The 23,984-nt window shown below is 43.3% G+C and overlaps 1 protein-coding gene across 1 annotated transcript in view; it reads left to right on the top strand.

Moving 5' to 3' along the window:
• The window catches only part of LOC144769675 (potassium voltage-gated channel subfamily KQT member 1-like), a 1,318,465-nt gene that overhangs the window by 133,732 nt on the left and 1,160,749 nt on the right, over positions 1–23,984 (top strand). The window contains exon 4 of the mRNA XM_078653870.1: positions 10,237–10,277. Coding sequence (XP_078509996.1) covers positions 10,237–10,277 — 41 coding nt within the window. The remainder of the gene's footprint in view (positions 1–10,236; positions 10,278–23,984) is intronic.

The following is a 23,984-nucleotide window of genomic DNA, read 5'->3' as shown; positions in this document are numbered from 1 at the left end:
TTGCTGTAAAAGAGAAATAGTCGCAGAGACTCCGGCATGTGCAGAAGCAATGCCTTCATGTGCGGCTGTGATCAAAGGAAGTCTGCGGTCCTCGTTGGGAATCAGCCGATCCCCAAAGGACAGAATGTTAGCAAATGGAACTTGCTCTGATGACAAATAATTAGAATACTTAGAAGGGGAACCTTGTGGTAATTCAGTACCACCCTTCTTAGCAGCAATTTCTGCAGGAATCTCATGATCAATTTTATTCATGGACCTAGTTACTGCTGCTACTGAACATGTGGCCACTGCAGATTTGGCTGCCTCATCAGCCAAAGAATTACCAACAGCATGTGCACCCACATGCTGATTGCCTAGAGCATGGATAACATGTGTGAGCGCCAAACGTTCTTTAAGTTCAGTCACTCTGACCCAAAGCATTTTTTGCTATATTGTGCTACCTTTAGAGTCTCTATAATCATTTTGAGACCAAAAGAATAAGTTGTCAGTGAAAGCCTGTACACAGTAACAGGAATCGTACACAACAAGAGTGTTCACATCAGGGTTAGTGAATTCTAGAGCTAAAACCAAAGCACGCAGCTCTGCCAATTGAGCTGTACAGTCCCCAAGAGCCTGTGTATGGAGTATGGAAGACTTAAATTCACCATTTATAATTGAGCCAGCTACTATAGGGAAGCCGCTGAATAAGCATGCTTGGACCCGACGTCTGGCTGAGCAGAGCCATAGGTATAGATGATACATTTGTACTGATTTAAAGGAGGCAAAGACAATGGAGGAGGATGAACATGTTAATATTGTAAAAACTCCTGTGTCTGCAAAGACAGATCATAGATAAACGTGACATCAGCCAATGTCAAAGAACTTACCCATTGTATCCAACGGGGGTGCACAGCCTTAGAATTTGTAACACTCGCCTTTGTCACTGCTTCTAATGCAGGTACAGGCAAGACCATAAGAATGCGTTTTCCCTGTGTCAGAAAGCGTTCCTTTAGAATCACCGTCTGGACTACTGTCAATATTTTCTCAACAGTGGAAAAGCGCATTTCTGCTCATCTGTACAAATGCGATTAATAAGCTATAGGTACTGTGTCACCTTCATTGAACATCAAATACGTGAAACTTCCTGCCACAATTTGTGTAACCAAGTTTGTAGAATTATCAAGTGTTAACAAGAAGTTTGTCGCAAGCAGATCAGGCTGCATAGACTTAAGAATCTCAGTATGTTCCGGAAGCCAACTGGAAGATGAAAAAGAGGGTTGTATCAACCTGTAAAGCAGTTTGATATGCTGGGCATAATCAGGAATGTAAGTCCTCCCAAAGTTTAAAAATCCCAGCAATGATTGTAGTTTTTTCAATGTGCTTGGAGGTTGTAACTGTGCACATTTCTCCAGAAAGTGTGTGGGGGAGGGGGGCAACCCCTACCTTTGTTATTGAGTTCGAAGCCCAGGAAAAGGACCGCCAAAAAGGCAAAATGTGACTTGGCAAAATTAAATTTGTACTCTAGGTAGGCAAAAGACAGAATGATGCGATCCACACGTACAAGATGAGGAATTAACTCGTCATCCGTCAAATAAATGTCATCAACGTACGAGAAAGCATTAGGGTCCATGCCGTGCAAAAGAGACACAACAAGTGCAGCAAAAGCCCAGGACTGTTCTTATAGCCCATAGGCAAATGCGTAAATCGCTTTTGATTGCCAACCATGGTAAATGCGGTCAAGGCACGGCTTTCAGGAGCCAAATTGTGACAATAAAATCCATTGGAAACATCCAGTGTTGTTTTGTATTTTTTGTATGTTATTCACTAACGCAGAGCTGTGTGTGTTTTATACTGCAAATGTACAAACGTAACTGTTCAAATGTCTATAATCCAAAACTATACGATATGAAAAAAAAGGATATCAGAAAAAGAAGGATTACTCATGGATGACACAGGGCTCAATGACACCCTGATATTCCAACAGAGTTAAAATGTCACTACAGATGCTTTCGCTTCACGCTTAATCGGATATTGAGGTGAGGCTGTGGTATAGATCATAAAGGAATTACATGTGCCGGTGAATCTTTGTCCCAGCCTAACTGATTACGATACACAGCCGGCGCTAGGGCTAAACCCGATTCTCAGGCGTAAGCTTGTTTAGCCTCTTCAGAGACGTAACAGGAATAACTCGGGAGAATCAGGTTCTCCCCTCCGGAAGAAGCGAAAACAAATGAAGGAGGCCAATCCGCCTCTGACAACAAAAATGTCTTAAGATGAGGTAAAGTTGTCCCAAAAGATAGCATTAATTGTCCTTTTTATATCACCTTCAATTTGGAGGACAATCTCATAAAGCCTATCTAGGGGTGCAACTCCTGTATCTGCTGTTTCCACTGCAATGAAAGTATCAGTTGCTCTTGCCTCCAGACACGGATAGAGTGCCTCCCGCACTATGGTAACTTCCACCGTGCTGTTGAGGAGTGTCACTGCCCAGCTCCAATCGAGGAGCCAGGTTCTTACCATTTGAGGCATATTACGATGTTAAAGCAGCAACTTTTTTCTTCTGAAACTGGGGTCAAAAAGTAGGTAGTCCCTCAGGTATGGCCTTTACGTCAAACTGGGGTGGCGTATCATGTTGCTGCTGAGTGGTCTCGCCTTGTCTGCGATCCTGTTGCTCCCCACCACCGATCTGTGGATCAGATGAACATTTCTGGTGTCTTAATTTTAGAGCGGTCACGCAAATCATATCTAAGTTGAGAAGCATCAGGTGTCAGTGAACCCGCACATGAACCCTACTTCTGTTGCTGCTGCTGTTGATTTCTGTTCCAAGTCTTTTTAAGAAAGACTGGACGCCCATCCTGTTCAGGCTAGGGCTTATTCTGCATTTGAGTAGAAGGGCTTATACCCAGAATATTGCGCCACAATGATTATAAACTTTCACAATAATCTTTGGCAATACACGTTGTTTATCCATGTCAGGCACAGCCTCACGGCTCTGAATCACCTATAAGCTAACTGCTTACCCCTTGACGTTAGCGAGAATCATGTCCGAGACAATAGGGAAAGCCCCCAACAATCACATCCCCAATTCCAGGGCATTTTCCCCCCGTGTTCATCTTGTACCTTTTTAAGAACTGTTGGTAGGACTGTCATGGAAGGGGTGCCAAAACACAGCAAATAAACTGCTGCAATTACCTTTCCCAAAGTGGTACGATCAGAGGGATTGGGAATAAGGCCTTTAGGTAAGCTCATTGTGAGGATCCTGTGTTTATCCACAGGAGACATATTCAGAAAAAACAGCTTCTAGTTGCTCAGACATTTTGGCCAACCAGAAGGGAAAGTCATCTTTAGCCTGTGGATGTTTCCCCAGCACCAAATTGATCATGAAAGGACTGATGACTAAGCCACCACCATATTCCGGTGTCTGAGAGGCACCAGCCGGTGCCTCTGGTAGTGTATGAGACATGTACTGTATAACACTTCTATATATTGGAATTAAAGAGGTGTGTAATACACACTGCTCTACAATAGTAACTCCAAGATAATTTGGACGAGGAGTAAAACCCACCAGAATAGGCCATGTAGCTCTGTCCACCGATAAGGGCTGAGATGGACGACAGAGACAGGGTGAGGAAGGGCGCCATAAACCATATGGTGTGCTCCCAAGCGGACACCAGAACTTCAAGTAAACGATATGGAAGATAAACTTGTGGAACCACACTGCGTTCATATTCATGAAAGAAGATATCGGTCCCATCTACTGCAGGAAACTTAACCCAAGAGTAGAAGACTTTGGAGTGGAAAGCCGCGTCCTCCTCTACCACAAATAGAAAATCTGCACCCGCAACCAGGACTCCATGACAAGTCAAGTGTGCAGTAACCGCTCTGCGGTTAGAGTCAGCAATAACATTCAGAAACACTGGAATCAAATAATAGAAACTGTAGCACAATATTGGGTGTCGAACAAAGTAAACCATTTAAACAATCAAGCTTGAAAAAAACCTATAATTCTCATATATAGGAGATTAAGTCCACGCACCATGGACGTCTACGAAACAGGTGAGAGGGTATTGTGGATATGCACAAGCGCTACTCAGGGGTCTCGCAGATATGTACCAGACCAAATGTTGGTGGTGCCATGTTGCAGGGATTCTACACATACACAGAACTATGCGCAGGAATATGGGACCTCGTGTATAGGGGCTAAGCCTTCCCACCACTTCAGTGCCCACGAGCCCAGGACCGACTCGCTATAGTGTCTCATTCACTCTCCTACACACTCTTGAAGAAGCAATTGATTAGATACCCCAGAACACAACACTCCTGGATCTCTCAGTAATCGCGGTTAATAAGACAACCTTTTCGCTCAAACTCTTGTACCTGTCCACAATAAAAACTGACTGAAACACAAATATAGTTTGAAATGTTTATTTTAACTATTGTGCTCTAAAATGCAGTATATGAGCCACAACCAGCAGAAAAATGCATAAAACTAATACAGTTAGCATTGACGCTAGGTCATATATCATAAAGGGAGATGTCATCTTATAAAGACAGTGGAAAAAGGACTTTAAAGTCTAACCACCCTCACCTCAGTAAGAAGAAGTATTATTATATAATAGAAGATCTCTGGGCTTTGTCACCAGTCCCCATGCCATAGTGCCTAGATGGTATATCGACATCATAGGAACCACATTTCTCTTCTCCCTGGAAAGCTCCCTCTCCAAGTGTCTGTTATGTAAACATGCATCCCTATAATATCAAAGTACGAGTTTCTAGCAGCAGCTGAATTAGCATGTTTTGTCTAGGTGCTAGGACTGACCAGAACAGAATAACAAGGGGCATTGTTTATCGACCTTGTTCACAGTGTTCAGACTAAACTCCAAGAACAGGCAGAGACCGAACAAAGCAGACTGATCTCATGTGAAAAGCATAAACAGAGTCTTGCAAAAATGAAGCCATGTAGTAACGTACGAAGAAGCTGCATCATGGCTGCCGGGCTCATGCTAACGTTAGCGATGTTGACAATGTCCCCAATGAGACAAAATTACTCCATGTGAGGAACATCCTTTATGACGCGGATGTTACCCCGCGCTACCATTACGACGCAAGTCGTAACCACGACTTGCGCTGGAGGGCGCTCAAGGACAAGGAATAGTTAATTTACTATTCCAACACCTTCCCTACTATCCACGGGGACTGGTGTTGGAATAGTAAATTAAACTATTCCTAAGTCCGCACCCTACAGCGCAAGTCGTGGTAACGACTTGAGTTGTAAAACACGCGTTGTAACGGTACGCGTGGTAATAGCCCACGTCGTACCGTCATACATCCCTCCATGTTGAATAAGGTAAAAGCTGAGTGCACTTGATGAAGTCCCCATGGCTGCTAAGGATCCTTGCGGGGCAACTATCACTCCTTTTACCTCCAGTTAGTTCCACACACCGGGATTGCTGAGAGATTGTCAGAGGCCTTGCCCCCTTTCTCCACCCCTCTGCAAACACGCCTCCTGATGCACTGCTTGGGAGATGAAATTCCCTTGGCTCCAGAGGGTCCTTGGGAGCCAACTACCCCTCTTGTTACCTCCAGTAAGTTCCACAGAGCACGACTGGTGTGAGGACTTCAGAGGCCATGGCCCCTTTCTCCACCACTCTGCAAACGGGCCTCCTGGTGCAATACTTGATGGGAGATGAATTCCTCTTGGATGTTGAGGGGCCTTGGTGGCCAAGAAGCCCTCCTGTTCCCTCCAGTAAGTCCCTTACAGCTGGATTCCTGAGAGCTGGTCAGAGACCCGAACTCTCTCTCCACCACTCTGCAACAGCGACTACAAGTTAAAAAAAACATAAAAATTCACTTCACATTTCTGTGGTGTCCCGTGCCTACCTGGACCATCCACCAATTCTATTTTATTTGGGGGCGAATGGGGAGCCCCAGTTCCGCTGCGGTCCCAGGTGGCTCATCATCTGGCATACATAGTGTGTGCCGGCAGAAGCCTGTATAACTTTTATTAAGTGGGTGCCCCTGTGCCCACCCGGGGCACCCACAATTCCTTTTTTATTTGGAGGCCATTGGGGTAGCTCCAGGTCCACAGCCAGCCCCCCTTGCAGAAGCCCGCCTTTTTTCTATTACATTGTTGGTGACCCGCCCACATAAGACACCCACAATGTTGAAGATTATTGTGAGCCACTGAGAGGAGCCCCAAGACCCCCACAGCCCCAGCAGGATATTTTTTTTCTTTACAGGTGGGTGTCTCTGTGCCCACTCGGGCACCCACAATGTAGAGGGTGATGGGGGATATGGGGGGAGACCCAAGGCTCCGCAACCTCAGCCAGCTCCCCAACCAGCATCATATTGGGTGCTGGTGGGAGCCAGCACCTTTTAATTTATTCTGATTTGGGAGCAGCATTTTTTATTGCTCCTCTCTGAGCGAGCAAAGCTGAGTTCTCTGTCCCTGAAAGTGTGGGCAGAGGGTGCCTGACTCTCCTGCTCAATTAACAACAGTATTGTGGCGGTAGGCTCCCCGGGATACTGTGGTATCAGGCCTCATAAGATGAGGGATCCAGGGTGGACTCTGCCATGGGGAAGGGGCCCAAGTCCGAGTCCCAGAATGGCTGCCAACACTTCCTGGTTGAAGCGCTTGCCGCCAATCAGATGTCAAGCATGAGGTCTCTGGATCTGCATACGATTCGCATCCCTAGATATCTAAAAAATGTTAATGACTGAAAAACTACTGAAAGGATAAACACCTAATAACAAGAAGCACCCTTTCTGGACCAAGATCTAGATTTGCGCTAAATTTGTTTTAATTCCGTCCAGTAGTTCGGTCTGTATCCATGTCTAAAATCCCTATGGGAAATTGCATGGGGAAAACGTGTTTTGGGAGCCCCCTTTTTTTTCCGGCCACACTTGCCAAACTACCCTGAAACTTACAATACAGCAGCTAAGGTAAGTGGCAAACTAGTTTTGAAATTTAGTGAGGATTCATCAAATGGTGCCTAAGTTATTGGCAAAACAAGACACGCTTTTCCTATGGAAACTAATTTGTAACTATAACTACCTACTGGTGACTGCCAGTAGGTGATATAATACCAATTTGCTTAAAATATTTAAATCTGAAGTTATATGTAGATGTATCCCTATATGTACATAGTGATATAAGCACACATTCCTACAACGTCATGAAAGGTCATTAGACAATTTAATGTGTGGCACAGAGCTGGTCTGTTTTTCCTGTGTTGCCTACTAGTACATTGAGCAGCTGTGTTGCTGGGGCACAAGAAGGGCCAGGACAAATAGAGATGGAGCACAGACCCTCTCTGACCTACCCCCCCCTCTAGAGACGTCATTAAGACTGCTAACCCATATGTCATCACATACATACTTAGCCATTGACTGATGTTTATAGCTCTGCCAGAGCGGAATCCTCCCTGTATGGCTACGAAACTTATTATTAGTAGCTTAAGAGCAAAAATATAGTTTTGTGAACGATGTGGTCATCCATATTGAGTTACGTATGAGACATCTGGCCAGCCATTGACCAATAGGAGCCCACTTTCAACAATGCTTTTGACAGTGGCGAAATGTAAAATGACGAAGCAGAATGTGAACAGGGACCCCTGAGTCTCTTATATTTCACAGATATTCATTGGCCTTTGACGGAATGGGGCCACTCTGAGGGGTTTTGGGGTTGGGCGCCTCTGAAGGGTTACGCCCTCCCCCCATCCCCCCTTTCCCCGCAGGTGCTGCCCTTGTTTTGTGGTGGGCTTGCCTCCTCGACGCAATGCATGGTAAAATTAAGTTGAGTTTTCAGTGTATGTGCAAAAAATGACACACACTGCTGCATTAAAACCAGTTCGGATTTTACTGTCCCTTGGCTGTAAGAGCCCAGCCCTGGCTGATGACATCATATTGGGAACTGCTTGCAAGACACATCCACCGAAACAGTTCAAAAGAGTTCAAAGTGAGAGGTTTTAGCATTTGGAACCCAAACCTGACACGTTCTCTCTTTCTGAAGGATTTATTCAAATCAAACACTGCAGGCAGGCGACGCAGGATTGCACCATCCTTCTTGGCTGCTGAAGGCCCTCCTCGTGCCGTGCAGCACGCCCAGAGCATGCACTTAAGTCTTTTATAGAGTGCCCTGGAATATGTAATTGCTTACTTATTCAACTGATATTGCACCTGCGTCATAGAGGCCTCGGGGGAAACCATGACTGCATGTGCTAAGTTTACAATCGCAGGCCATCTACTTTAGAGATTTCTACCGACGTCCACTTACGTGCCAGTAGTGGGCGTGCGAAAAAAGATTCATCGAGCTCTGCATGTGTACGTTTCTGCAGCCAGTCACACAATTCCATAGTGAGAAATCTGCATCCTAGAAAGGGGCTATTAAAGCCGTGCACCTCATAGGACCGCGTTGTGAGGGCAGCCCCTGTGATTCTGATGTTGGAAGGGGCAGTTATTTTAAGTCACATTAGAATGACTAGATCTGCGGATTTACTGGGGATCCGTGCAGGGGCGGCCTTAGGCATGTGCAAGCTGTGCACCTGCACAGGGCCACCAAACCCCAGGGGCCACCACACCAATATATATCCTTAATATAATAATCCTCGGAGGATGGATACATATTTGCGTGGCGGCCCCTGGCAGGGATTTGGTGGCCTCTGGCTCTGTTCCACTTCTAAACACCCTGACCCCCTCCCCTCTTTACTGGCCTGTGCGCTTCGCCCCGCCCGGACCCCCTCTTCCGGGGCCCCCTACCTACTCTCCCATCCGGGGGCCGCCATGAGCCTAGAGCCGCCCCTGATCCGTGTGTTTCGCCCGGAGGTTTTCTCTGCTCCAAGGAGGTGAAATCCCTGGCAAAACTCTGGGGCATATTATCAAGCACGGCGATTAAATTATCGCCGCTTTAGCGGCAGAAAACTGCCGCTAAATCGGCGATAATGGGCTTTTCACCATTTTAGCCGTCGTTTTCTGCCGCTAAAGCGGCGATAATTTTAACGACCGTCCTTGATAATATGCCCCTCTATTGGAAAAATTATTAATTTTCAGCTAATTGGGTGCATAGTTAATAATTGCCCTGATAATTTCTGGTTTTGGAGGGAGTGGGAAGGTTGTACTCAGGGTGCATTTCCTAACTCCCAGATGCCCCCCCCACCCCTTCCCGGAGTTACTGTTATCAAATAGTATTGGTGACGTCGGGAGTAGAGGGAGGCCAGGGGCCCAACCAGGGCACTCTTAATGAGGCTCATAGTAACTATGAAAAAAATTAAATGGATAGTTCCCAACACTTTTGGTGCACTGAAAAAATCACTTAGATGCATAGAAACGACCACATCTGAGTGCAGCTGTCAGATTGTGAAATGCAAACATTTATGACTGTAGATTGAATGTAGCTACTGGAAAAGGAGCAAACACCCTCAATGTCATAGGTTTGTGTGCAATCACAAACACCCCCCAGTGAATTTTAGCACTCAGTTCATGCACTTTTCCTTTACCTTTAGTACCAAAAAGAGCCTACGTGTACAAATAGGGTTTGAACAACCATAGGAAGGTACCTTTTACATAGGGGAGAAAAACCTAAATGTGAAAATGCCCATTTCCACCCTACTTTCTTTAAAGGATTTCTAGCAATACACAGAGACCAGAGAAATACAGGTATGGATGTAGGACTCGGAGTATGGATTAAAGGGCCCATTTGCATAAGTGGTTTCAGAGTGCTGTGGAACTGATTGGCCTTGTGTGGATATGCCTTTGTAGCCAGCATAACAAAGACCACGAAGAGGAAGGAAGCTAGCTACATTTAGTTTCAACGGTGGCATCAGACAGCCACATTGAGCCACAATTGAGTGAAAATGCAGCTGAGCTACAAGGTGCCATACAATAATGAAAAATAGAAAACAACCACTATGGGGTTCTGTTTTTGGACTTTGTTTGAAGCCAAGTCTCAATCTCCCACCCCCACAACATACCTTTATAAACCAGAAATGTGTAAATGTGCCCTGGGGTTCTAGTTTCCCACCATTTCCTCCTCCCGCGCCATTACAAAAAATGCTCATTTGAATTTTGCTTGGCTTGTGCAAGTTCCCAAGTTTGTGGCTGGAACCTGCACTTTGTGATTACCTCACCTTGTTTGCATAACAAGTGGTTAATTGTGTACTGGGTGACGTGTGGTGGTTTGCTGTTCCAGTAGGCAAACAATAGACTGTGTGGCAAAGAAGGTGCAAACAATCTGAAAGACTTTCTTATCTGCTTTTTCAGGCTGGATCACTCTTTGGGTAAACCGGGCCTTTTTCTTCCAGGTAAATATACCACCCTTATCAAAAGAAAAAAAAAAGTATGTGTTATGTGCCTGCTTGCAGTCATAATTTACACAACAAAGTACTGTTTCTTTGCGATTGTATACTCATAAGGAAAGTCTTGCTTATGACAGATGTCTGCCCTCCATTACAATAGCAATATAAACATCAAAGGGTCTCTGTATGCAGATGACAGGGTCAATTGAAGTTGACTGTTGTAAAGGCAGGCAGATGACAAGTCTAGATATTATTTCTGCTACTGGTGAATCATTAGAGAAATGCTGCTCTCAGTTACAGTTACATATGTATGCAAAAACAATAGTATGTGGTCTGTGAAATTCCTTTAAAAATGAAAGAATTCATATGAGGAAGTTTTGTTCTGTTTTCGGTATTTCATTGGTTTCACACCTTCAGGGTTCCCTAGCAGGTGTTTGTGTTTTTGCTGCAGTAATGTACTTCTGTGTTTGGAAATTATAATATTTACTTCACCCTCCAGAGATGGCAATCGCACAAGGCCTTTGCCTAGATCAAAGTCTGAAAACGAAATCCGAAGAGCCTGGAAGTTTAAAAACAAGGCATAAACATCAGTCTTCAACCCCAGCACGGCAGTGCTTAATTCGAGCCGGTGGTGTCCGGTGCTCAGCACCAGCACTTAATCAACACCTGCGTTTTTCATGAGCACCATTTAAGGCCACATTTATTTACGGGGAGATTAAGGGATTTGTCCAAGATCACAGGATGCTGAGCGGACGCTAAGACTCAAACCTGCTTTACCAGCTTCAAAGTCAGCGCCGAAACATCTCTGGTTGGGGTAGCTGTTGCGCTTTACAAGTGTCCGTATTATTAAAGTCAGCAGCTCTGGCCATTACACCACATCTTCTCTCCACTTTCATAGCTTCTAGTTGGTTCTGTTTTAGGCAGCGCTAACAGGCCAAATGGGCTGGTGCAAGCTGTATCCATTAATTGCTTCATCACTAAGCCATGATGTCTCAATATGAAACAAACATATTTATGTTTTTTTTGTATTAATATTTAAATTGCCTGGATTTAACTACTGTTTTATTTGTGTCCATATTATGTACATATGTCTATGTTATGTTGTACAGTATGTTTTGTCTGTCTTACAAAACCGTTTTTAGTATGAATTAATATCAATAAAATTCGATTTTTAATATAAATGTTGAGTACACTGAGCCACGGCTTATATCAATGTGTCTAGAATAGGTCAATATATGACCAGTTAATTGCCTAGTTTTTTTTGTTCTCAGTATGTACTTTCCCTGCACTAGGGTCTAGCCTTTTCTGCAGGGGGTCCCAATTTTTCGCAATTGATAAAAGTGACACTAACCAGCACAAAATGTTTTTGAGGAATTTACTTTCCAGCACAATACTTGTTTTGCTCTGGAAAGTACCATAAAAGTAGCACAAAGCACTGCTTTGGGTTACTTAGCGCCAAAGGGGCGTTACATGGGCGTTCCGATGCAACCACCCATGCCTTCTGACGCAAAAGCTTATCTACAAACAATTGTAGACAAGGTTTAGCGCCAAAAGTTAATGCCACTTCAAAGGAGGTGCTAGTATGATTTCCCCTTTCTTTTCTGACTTTGCATGCGTGCTGCACTTTGCAGCACACTTTACAAAGTGGGAAAACTTAAAAACCTGTCTAGGCATGGTATGCTGTTCAGAAAGGGCACCCTTCCTGTACAAAACCTATGCTAGACTCACGCACACAGCCTTGTGCTAAGCCCAAGAGTGTGTGCTTGGCGCTCGGCAGCTGAAATCAGCGGGGCGCAAGGGAGAGGGGAGGAGAGAGACATATCTCTAAAGATATGCCGCTCTCCTGCTCCCTCCCTTTCAAGCAATGCAGCCTCTTGGTGTACTGCACTGCGTTGTGTATATTTTTTTTAAACCTGCCCCTTCGTATGAACATGTACTCAGAATATTTATAAAATTTTCAAAAATGGTGGTCCTATGCAGTGCTTAATTTGTGCCGGTGGTTTCTGATGCTTGTCACCAGCACTTAATTGGCCGAACTTGCACTTATGACAGCTACCACATGGTGGTGCTGTTTGTGTAATTTGAAGATGAGCAGAAAAACAGTTGTTTGTTAATTCAATATACATTCAAAATAACAAATACCTGCCATCCAAGCCATTCTTCAGGCTTTGTCTGCCTCAAACAGTCCGAATTGTCACATTTGTAGCAGTGTGATGGTAGTAGTTGAGTAAGTACAGTGGGAATCTGTGGTGCAAAATGCAGTGGCCTCCTGACGAGGGCCCGGCACTTATTTGTTTACAAATTAAGCACTGGTACTATACATTCTCTCTGCGGATCTGCTCTTACTGTTAACTGCTTCCTCAAGTGTAGAAGGACATGCTAGATCCGCCCCATGTGCAGCCGCCAACGTAGGTCGATCAAATCCCCTCACATTCTCCTTGCACTCTCCAGGCTCAATGCTCTATCAACCTGATGGAGCTCCAAGTAAAACAAAGAGAATGCAGACACACCTTTCACCAGCTGAAGATACCAATAGCTCCGCTAAGCTGCAGACTCGTTTGAGATGCCTCTTAGCTTGGCTTCTCCTCATCCTAGGAATTTTCTGTACCCATACATTAGTATTCTCTTTTTGTTGTTGTTGTTTTTTAGTCCTCATATAACCTCCATGGAATAAGCATCCTCTCAGTCTTAACTGTCCCAATAGCTTATATCTTGGGGTCTGAACTCAGCTGATGTTCTTGTGAGACCCAGGCCGCACTATACATCATGAGCTGACCAAGAGGTGTAATCATTGGACACATTATTCCAACTACAACCTGCTATTCAGAGTCTAGTAGCTTCCAAAATAAATCAAGCTCATTTCTTTTTCTATGGCAGTTAACCTTTTGATCTAAGTCTCTGAAGAATCTCTCAGAATTCCACCAGCCCCTCCATGTTGGAGGTGCCACCTGGCACCAATTTATACATATTTCCCTTCTTGCTAAGAGAATCAAGTAAAACACAGCTGCAGCCCCGAGAAACCATCCATACCCTCAGTTGACTGCACAATACCAAACAGGATTAAAGAGAGGTTTACTGCCAATCTTTTCCCAATGCATCTGACAAGGTCTTACCCACATTGTCCCAGAACTCTTTCAGTAATGGACAGGTAGACAACATGTGGATGTCGTCTGTCTCCTGGGACGCAAAGAAAAACGAAGTTGCACTTTGGTACAACTATCTCCTTACGGCAATAGACAGGAAGTTGGATCCCTCTCATTTGGTCTGGGAGAAGTGCTTGCCGGATGAGGAGCTGAACATTTTATGGCAAGTATCTTTAGACATGCTTTACCCATTGATCAAATCTGCTTCACTATGGAAAAACCACATTTTCACACTCCACAGGATATACTGGTCCCCAGTCAAGTTGTCCAAAATAAGAGGTAGTGGAGAAGCCAGATACCCAAAAATAGTATTCTCTTAAATCAAGCCACTGTAAAAAAATTGTTTCCTAAATGCCCCTTTGATGTGGTCCCTCACCAGACTTCACTAATGGCTCCCCATACGTGTAATATGTTCACTCTCAAACTCCTTGAACCACATACATCTGCTCTCAGATTCTTCCCATTGTTTCTTAAGTTTAACATTTTAATTAAGTCTGACACCACAGACATAGGCTTTAAGAGCTTCCAGTTCATAGTCAGATGACATTTTATTGACATTTGAGACCACATGAAGTCAGGGTACACCTCCCTGTCTTTATGGTAGCTATCACCCACCTCTCCAGGGAATCTTTCTTTCAAAACCTAAACATTTAGTATCGGCCTATAACCAGGGTCACTCCTCCCTGCCCTCCCAATGGCCAGACCCATCAAAACTCAAAGTAGATAGATGAGACTGATAGGTGGGTGCCTTGTAAGCGGCTCTTCCTCTACAGCCAGGTGGAAGGGCTTCTGATCTTTAGTGGGTTCATTAACTCTCCCATTCTGTTGGCCCATTCAATGGGGATTTGCCTTAAATCAGTATAGAGCGTTTGTAATCTGCTCCTTCTATTTCACAGTAAAATCCCAGTCATTCCCCTACATAAGCCCCACCTTCAGCAATGTATTTTCCCAGCTCTGCAAGCCTCCCTCCTTTGCTAACCGGCCTCCAAATGCACAATTTTGTTTTTACAGGTAATTCTTTATCAGTGGTTAAGCATTTAAATTGGACAGTTGTAGCAATCATTTAAAATTTAATTGTACGATTATACAGCAAGTACAGGTTTGTCATGAGCTGATGCCAAACAACATTGGCAACAAGTATTCCATAACAATACAGCACATTTCCAATGTCTCTTCAACCCGTCTTGAAGTAACACATTCTACCCAGCGGGTACAGCGTCAGTATGTCTCCCTTTGCCGGAACGCATCACCACTAGTCTATAAGCTTGCCCAACAGGGGCAGGAACTTTGCAATTTGAGAACCGATAAGCTAATCTACTACTTATGCTGCGGGGGCAGCAGAACTCCGCAGGATCCATTGCTCATCTTGCCTTAGGGAGGGTCTTAATGATGTGGGGATTCATGTTAATGATCTTACTGTGTATCCACTAATGGGGGGGAGCGCTATACCCGGTGAAAGGGGGAATCATTGTCAGCTTCAACAAAACAGTCACTTAAGGTTGGAGGGGGGGGTGCATAATTGTTTTGGGAGGTCGGACATTAGACTTAGCCGCTAGTTTTTCCAGATGTATGTCCCATGTGTCTAATTGTGGTGCAACCCTCTGGTGTGAAATCTGCATGTGGCAAGCCGTGAACTCCGCTTTTGCCCACTTTAGCAGGTTCTCTGTCCAGAGTCACCTGCGGGGGTTGTGCGGATTTCCAAGCCATGGTAATACGCCTTTTTGCTAGGACATATGCAAAGCCAATGAACTTTATAGCGTACCTGTTTTGCATGTGTACGCTGTGATTCCCAGGAGGCACCACAGGGGGTCAACCAGCAGAGTCCAGGTGGCTATTTTAGTCAGTGTGGACGACACCTCTTCTCAGAATCACCCTATACTGGGGCAGGTCCATAGCATGCCTCCAGGCATGGGTAACGGGGGCCCCCGGGGGTCGCCTCTGGAAACATGTAAGGAATGCGTACCGAAGTAAGGTATGCCCAGTGTAATTAAATTGAGTATATTTCAAACGGAGGTTCCTGGACACCCTAGGCACCTGCCTGAGTACAGTATCCTACTGTCTCTCTGTAAGGTCAGGGCCCCGCGAAGTAGGCCACCCATCGTTTAGGGTTGGGAAATTTGTAATGGAGTTAGCAATCAACGCTTCATAGAGCGTTGTAACCGCATTCCTATTATTGCCATGGGTGACCAGGGTAGTGGCTGCAAGGGGTTGGGATCTATTGGCTGTCCTCCAGGGCATATTGATCATCAATACGTTTCTGAAAGGATAGTAAGGTTTTGTGCATGTACTGGTCGCTGAGCACCGTGAGACCGGCGTCTCTTCATGCTCTGATGTTGTGTTGTTCAGCCACCAACCGTAGAGCGACAGTACCCATAAAAGCAGGTTCAGGGAGTAAGTAGGGTGGGTGATGTTTAAGTTGAACATAAGTGTAGCTGTTTTAACCAAGCGGCCAGTTTGACATGTGGCCGCGGGTGGTCCATGAGCCAGTCCACTACAGGGCAATCCCCTCAGTACCTCTTTATGAGCAATCGCTCTGGGGGGGTGGGTCGAAGCACCAGATAATCAGCCATTGCAGCTGTGTGGCTGCGCAATACAGCTCATAGTTTAGAGCTCCTGGGGCCTTCACACTCTAGCAGGGCATAGAGTTAGCCGAGTGCCACCCTCTTCCAACCAGGCTTCCAAATCAGGTTGGAGAGGACAGATTCCAAATCACAGAAAAAACACCTGGGCAGGCAAACTGGGCTTGCAGAGAAGTGGTACAATATTCTGGGTAATACCAGCATTTTTTCTATTTCCACCTTGCCTTCAGTGAGAGAGGCAGGGAGTTTCAAAAATAGAGAAATGGCTTTGTGCGGTGGTGGCACCTATGAATTTTCTTCCATGAGTCAAAAGAGACGTCTTAGGTTTAAGACCCTATTTCTCTCAGGGATAAAACCGTCTGGTCATGATGAACCAGAGTGGGGAGGTATGGCAGCGGCCTATTAGCAATGACCTTCCAGAGGATTTTATAGCCCATATTCAGGAGGGACAAGGATCTGCGTGAGCACACTTCCAACGGATCCCTCCCCCATTTGGGCAGGACTAAGATCCTCGACTCTCGCATAGACAGTGGGAGTGCGCCTTCGTCCTTAGCCTGTTGATACACCCGTAGGAGTTTCAAAGCAGGAGTGGCTCTGTGAGTGGAAGAGAACACCACCAGGAGTCCATCAATCCCAGGAGTTTTATTGCATGCTATCTGTTTGATTACTAGGTGGACCTCCTCCACAATCAGCACTTTGTCTAAAGTATGAAGCTGTATGGGATTAAGTTGTGGGATGGATGGGTAAGTTTTCCATATATTCGATCAATGAGGAACCCTCTTGTCCCGGTTCCTCCCAATAAAGCGCTGTATAATAGTCAAGAAAGACCTGGTTAATGTCAGTTTGCGTGCTCAAGACTTCCCCATTGGGAATCTAATAGCATTTATGTGGTGTCTAGGGGCAGTCGACTTCAAGCCATGCTACTACCCATCCCACTCTGTCCCCCTCTGCATGTTGCGTGGCCAGAAAACTCCACATAATCTAGTCTCCCAAGTCTGGCCACCGCCTCCTTGTGTTTCCTCCTGGGGGGATTGACCTCCTCTTCATGGCCTACTCGCTTACCCACCCGCATCTCCGCCTCCCGTTTAGCATCTTCAAGATCAATAGTTGCGTCTGCAACGTGTGACGTACCCCATAGGAGGTTTTGATGCACAGACCCCGTATAATGACATTAAAGGCATCCCATTCCACACCCGAAAAGAAAGACCCCCCCATTCTCCTCAAAATAATTAATAACATTGGTACCTATGGTTTCACGAAATTCTCCATCTTGCAGTGCTGGTGTGTACAATTTCCAAGTGGGTATTGACACTCACCTTCTGCCCCATTGCACAGTCAGTTGAATGAGGCTGTGGACGGACAGTGTGCAGCCCAGGTATTGAGAGGACAGGACCCGAGTTGCCATGGAGGGGTTTCCTAGGAGTAAATATATTCTTGTATGTAGCTGGCATAGAGGGAGAAAAGGGAGTATTTGCTAAAGTTGGGATGCATTGACCATGAAATGTCTTGTCGCTGTCAGTGTGTGAGCCAGTTCCTGAAATCACCGGCTGCTCCTATTACTGCCATCCCTTGCGGGGGAATTACCTATCTATGGATATCTTGTATATATTATTGAGGACTGACTCCATAGGCACGCTGTCTCCAGATTTTGTAATATCGTGGGAGGTAATTGTGTTAAAAACTGCTGCTAGTTACTATTGGATGCATAAGGCACAAACAAGGCAATCAGTACTCTATCTAGTTTCCCCTCTACCACCACAAAAACCCGGCACCCAGTTTAGGAATATCTGGGGCAGTCATGTGTGTTTCTTGTAATAGAACAATAGGTGCCCTCCTACAGCACAAATAAGAGTAGATCAAATGGCGACACAGAGAGTGGCCATTCCTCAAATATTCCAGGAGATAATATTTGAAGAACTGAAATCTTCATTCTCAGGGAATACTTACTAATAAAAAAGAACTTGGCACAGAAGCTGCAATATGAAAAGACATCTTTATTACATTTAATAAGTGAGGCCACGTCACACAGAAGCCGTAGCAACTGAATGAGGCAGTCTGAAGAGTACAGAGAACAGAGGCCTTTTATATGCTCTCAGGGTTACAAACTTCAGCATACAAGTAAGGGGCAGTCCTAGCTTTTGCAAGCATGCAAAATGCCTAACATTCCTTCTTACACAAGCCGGAAAAAACCATAATAAAAGGACCACAACCCATATCATAAACACACCATAAAAGAAGGAACAGAAACAGATAAGAAGCAGGCTAAGGGGTGTGTGTGTGCATACCAAACTCTACAATGTCCTGTGCTTTGATCCTCAATCTTGATCAGCTAAAGGGCAGGAACTGGTTTAACAAGGTCAGCTTCAGGCAACAGGGTCAGTTCACTCAGGTCAAACAGGAGTCAGCATGAACTCAAGCTAAGGTCTACATGTCCTTAAAAGACTAGTTTCAGCCACAATCATGGCCTATGTGAAGGCAACCACAAAATGGCTGCCATACACAAAATGGAACCCATGGGTCCAGATTTCCCAGAACCTCAGCCTCTCCTTTTGCCCTTACATAGGCAATCACTCAGTCTGTATCTGAACCGATGTCAATATTATCCGTTATTCCCTTCACGAAGGCATTATTACTCGAGTTATCTTTCCTGGAACGCAAGGGATAGACTTTGTTGGCATAAAACATCGTCTGATATGCCCATACAGACCCATTGTAACTAAATGACAGAACCAAATAGGGAATACCTCTATCTGTAAGACCACACACCCAACAATTAGTGGTGTTCATTACTAACTGGTGTTGATGCAGAAGCTGTACAAAGGAATTATTAGTAAACTCTGACCTCCTAACCAGTTCATGTTCAGGTAAAGTATGGAAAGAATGCAAAGAAGTAGTAGTAGGAAGAGACATAGGTTGGGAGGTGGGTACAGATGTCAACTGGGTAGCAAAAACAATCCCACCCATCAGAGACAACATCATGCTTGAAAACACTACAAAACATGTTATTAAGAACATATGGACAACAGGAGAAAGTAATGACCACTATTACAAACAAAGTTATAATTTTTCATAACTCTAAGCAGAAAGCAAATCCTAAAATTATCTAGTAACAATTTTGTATGGCTCCTATGCATTTCAGTAACTTATTATATGTTCAGGTAAAACAGTGGTGATCCTCATCAATGCTCTGAGGTGAAAAGGGATACTCTTCCACAAAAATCTCGTTCAGGGGGGCGACTGTTTTCCTATAATGCCCCGAAGTTGTGGAATTCCCTACCAATTTCTATCCGGAAAGAACACAATCTTCTTGCCTTCCGGAGACATCTAAAAACATGGCTCTTCCCATAGTCCCCATCTCTTCCTTGGTAAGATAGGTCTTCTGTCAGCGCTGGGACGCCTTAGGGTAGCTACGCGCTCTATAAATCCCTATCCAAATCCAAATCCAAATCCAAACCTGAATAATTCACCCACAATAAAGAAATGGGATAACTGGTGAAAAGAATATGGAAAAGGGAAATGGAACTAGGACACAGCTAAAATCCCAATAACTAGGCACGATGCGCTTGGGTGATAGTCAGGCATGTGACACAATACCAAGAGTATGGGTGATACACAAAAGGTCAAAATAATACACAAATTTAAACTCTACCGCTGGCCGCTACACCATATACGGTAATCTCAGCTAATGTTCCAGTTCCTTCTTCAGGGAAAAATGAAACCTGGTTTCCTTTATGGTACAAGGCCATACACTACTTAGGAAGCAGAACAAAACTGACTAATGTAATATAAAAATTAGGTCACCATGCACAAAAGTCACAGATCTATAATTTATCCTTACGTCCAATTCAGGATACATAATTTTAGGGCTGCCTGTTCCTTAAGGGGAGGGGCAGTACGTGACTAACAGCATGTGACACACTTTGATTCTGTATATCTCTTTTTTTATTTTCCTTCAAATACCATTAAAGCCAAATTTGACATACACTGATGAAGTGTTGTCTGTTTTTCTGTGAAATTTAGTGTCAAAGCAAATCTACCCAACTGTTTGCAGGATACACATCGTCGTGTATATCCCTTCACAACACAGGTAAACTTGTAATAGTATCATAAGCAGCAACATAAAACAAAAACATGCAAAAAAAACGCACAAAACGGACATGTCAAGCCATCAGATATACTCGCTGTATATCAAGCACAAAAAACATAGACAAGACAATAACATATGTAAATGAGCGGTGACGCACCCACTTCAAGTCCTGTACTTTATTCACTGTGAACCTGCAGCCCAAAACCCACTATTGAGGCCTTCTTAATTTGTCAAGTTTAAAATCCTTACCCTCCTTTTTGACAGTAGATCACCAATTAGTGGATATCTGCTGTCAAATACAACTTTCAGACACACAGAACCAGCAAGAACAATTCATGATAGAACCAAATACACAAACATGAAAAACGCATGGACATTTCTTTCCAAAGGAGTTACGCAAAAACACATCTCATTTTAACCAACCAAACTCACGTGTCTTGTCAGCCTTAAAATCACCCAGAACAATCCATGAATGATCTGTTCGCAGAAGCAAAAAAAAAAATACACAACACACAAAAGAGAGACATTTCTCATAAAAACAGACATCAATTATAACTTTTAATCAGAAGACAAAACATAATACACATTAACAGACACAAAAATAAATTTCCATTACTTAACTGTTACCATCTTGTCAGTCACCTTGCAACATGAAGCCCTTTTATCTTTCCAAAAGTAAAATCCTTTCACTGACACTCCATGTTAGCCTTGCGCCACAATTCGTTCTCACTTAGGCATGTAGCCTTCAAAATTTCAATAAAAAGCTTCGTCTTATTTTATGTCTAAGACTTAATGCAATGCTTCATTTTCGGTCAAATAAAAGCAAGTAGCAGACATTATTTTTAGAGGCAGAGATACAAATATATCATTTCTGCAGAGCATTTAGCATGTGTTGGGACTTTCAAAGAAACCTGTTTCATATTTTCCCTTTGGAATTAAGTTCTTTAATTTTGTGGAGAAACCAGAAACCCTTCCTTTTAGAGGCCTGTTTAGCAAGGTCATTTTGCATTTCACAGAGACAAGGCCTTAATTTAAAAGGTCACAAATGTCAACATGACAGCCTTCTTCCATCTTTTACAGGAAAACTAAAGATAACACCTCAGCGGGACTTGAGCAAACCTCTGCAGTTCTACTAGCCCCCCACCCTCTGCTCATTCTGAGGCTGACAAAGTCAAAAGGCCTTCCGGATTCCTCCTAACCTGCAATAATTCACTCTATTTAAAACACATGTTATATATATTACTCCTGTTAAGGGCTATAATTTATTTCTATACTTATATTATTAAAACATTTACTGTGAATAATTCGCACAACATAATAACATAACATACCATCTTTAGAACAGATGTTTGTTATTACCCTATGCAATGGTACTCATTTCAGCAACCTTAAATAGATAAACATTTCAGTAAGTCCAGCTGGAGTTAAAACCTTCAACCCTGATATTAAACTCAAACCTCTGGACCAGGCACATTGGCTCACTGAGCCATTAAACGTAACCCCAAATGGGAACAACCTGCAAATTTGTGTTTTATACCTAAATGTATGCATTTACTGAAACCTAAGGCACTTTAAAGCTATTTTAAATGGCAAAAATACCCAAATTCGACTTTGATATTTGGGGCACTTAAAAATAAATATCTTATAAGTATGTTACATATTAATCATCCTCAGAATGTTCTTTATATATTACAGATATTTTTAATCAGACATATCCCATGTAAATCTTTAGAAAAATGAGTTTTGTACGCCTGCGCTAAGTGAAATTCCATATGCTAATGTTCTCATTATGCGGTGTAGCACAACTTAAATTAAATGTTAATGCTAGGATGTCATAGTATGAGCAATAAGCTTCATGAATAGTAAAAAACGAATTTTGTAGCACTTATTTTTAATAATTATTTTTCATAATTAAATTTTTTTTAATAAACCCAATTATTTTTTATAATTCAACATATAAGAGCAAGCTGCATCCCTTGCCTATCATTTTTAGACGCATTCATTTATAAGCTCAAGCACAGACGCCTAACTTGAAACATGACAAAATGTTTGCGCCATTTTTTTCTTTCTAAAAAGGACAATTTTATTTAGCAACAGACCCAAGAATATGCTTACAAAATGTTGCTTAATAGACTGAAAACATCAAGAAAAACCACGAACAGACATTGAGCTCATTTCAGACATAAACAGAAAGGGGACAAAACACTCAGGACGCACAATACAGCGCGCTTTAGCCATGCATCTCGTGAATAGCGCCATCGCTATGTACTTACAGAAGTTGCACTAATGGGAAACCCACATAGACATTTAAACACAAATGTAACCCACAAATCAATACTCAGGACAGAAACCAAGGACAGCCCACAGACTGTACTTAAACCAAACCATTTATAAATACTAGTTGTAAGTCATATTTACAAGAAACGCTTCTCAATAGTGTTTCAAAGGACTGCAAAAACAGCCCAACAGACTGTTGTATGTCCAAGAAGCGAAAATACACTCAATTCACTAGCTTTGGCTAGCAGAACACCAAACAAAATCGTTCTGCATATCTTCATTCATAAAACTGCGCAGAACAAATGATCCTTGTTTTGTATTATGTCATATTTTAATTCCCTGGGGATACAAAATCACCAAGGAAGAAATATGTTTGTAAATCTAAACCTATTTAGATATTCCCTTTAGGGGGGCCGGCTAATTTACTTTACATCACACTATGGTACCTTCCAAAAAAGCAACACATTTTTCCATGTGAGCTTACAAACAGGCATGCCAAAAAATACTGCGGAATACGCAAGTATTATAATCAAAGTGGTGCTTAAGGTACTTTTCGTACGTGCACCGTTCAACTAAACCAAATGGAGAAATATCTCCTCATTACCTGCCTACACAAATTGCAGTTCGCATATCCAAACCTATACAAATCCAAAGTTGGCCAACACAAATTCCAAAGTTCCAAAGCTACAGTCCCAAATTTGCTAAGATTAGGCATCTTATAGCTCACTAATCTAGCTTCAAACTTCAAGGGGTTATCTCTACCAATACACTCGCAAATATACGAGCTCCTTGGCTTTGGTAATTTGCAATAACCAAATCAAAAACCAAGAAACCAAACCCCTCGGCTTTGGTAATTGCAATAACCAAATCAAAACCAAGAAACCAAACAAAGTCGTGGGAGCGACCCACTTGTACTTCTTATTTTTACTAATCAAAAGGTTATCCAAATTCTAACTGTCAAGTTCTACATGACCTAACGGTCTTTTTTAGAATACTCACGCCAAAAAGGTTCTCAGTCAGGAGTGACATCATGTGGAGGATCAAAATCAGGAAGATCAGAAATATACTGGGCTGCAGAATCAAAGAATCTCCAGAATCCCTGTGCAGAGAGTACCTCCTTAGTAGATTTCAGTCTCCTGACAAGATCACTCCTTCAGAAAGTCACTTCTCTGATGAAGCCCACGTTGGCCGCGCCATTTGAAGAACTGAAATCTTCATTCTCAGGGAATACTTACTAATAAAAAAGAACTTGGCACAGAAGCTGCAATATGAAAAGACATATTTATTAAATTTAATAAGTGAGGCTACGTCACACAGAAGCCGTAGCCATTGAATGAGGCAGTCTGAAGAGTGCAGAGAACAGAGGCCTTTTATATGCTCTCAGGGTTACAAACTTCAGCATACAAGTAAGGGGCAGTCCTAGCTTTTGCAAGCATGCAAAATACCTAACATTCCTTCTTACACAAGCCGGACAAACCCATAATGAAAGGACCACAACCCATATCATAAACAGACCATAAATGAAGGAACAGAAACAGATAAGAAGCAGGCTAAGGGGTGTGTGTGTGCATACCAAACTCTACAATGTCCTGTGCTTTGATCCTCAATCTTGATCAGCTAAAGGGCA

The sequence above is a fragment of the Lissotriton helveticus genome, chromosome 1_1 (assembly GCF_964261635.1).
Source record: "Lissotriton helveticus chromosome 1_1, aLisHel1.1, whole genome shotgun sequence".
Taxonomy (NCBI): Eukaryota; Metazoa; Chordata; class Amphibia; order Caudata; family Salamandridae; genus Lissotriton; species Lissotriton helveticus.
This window is presented reverse-complemented; position numbering and strand designations above follow the sequence as displayed.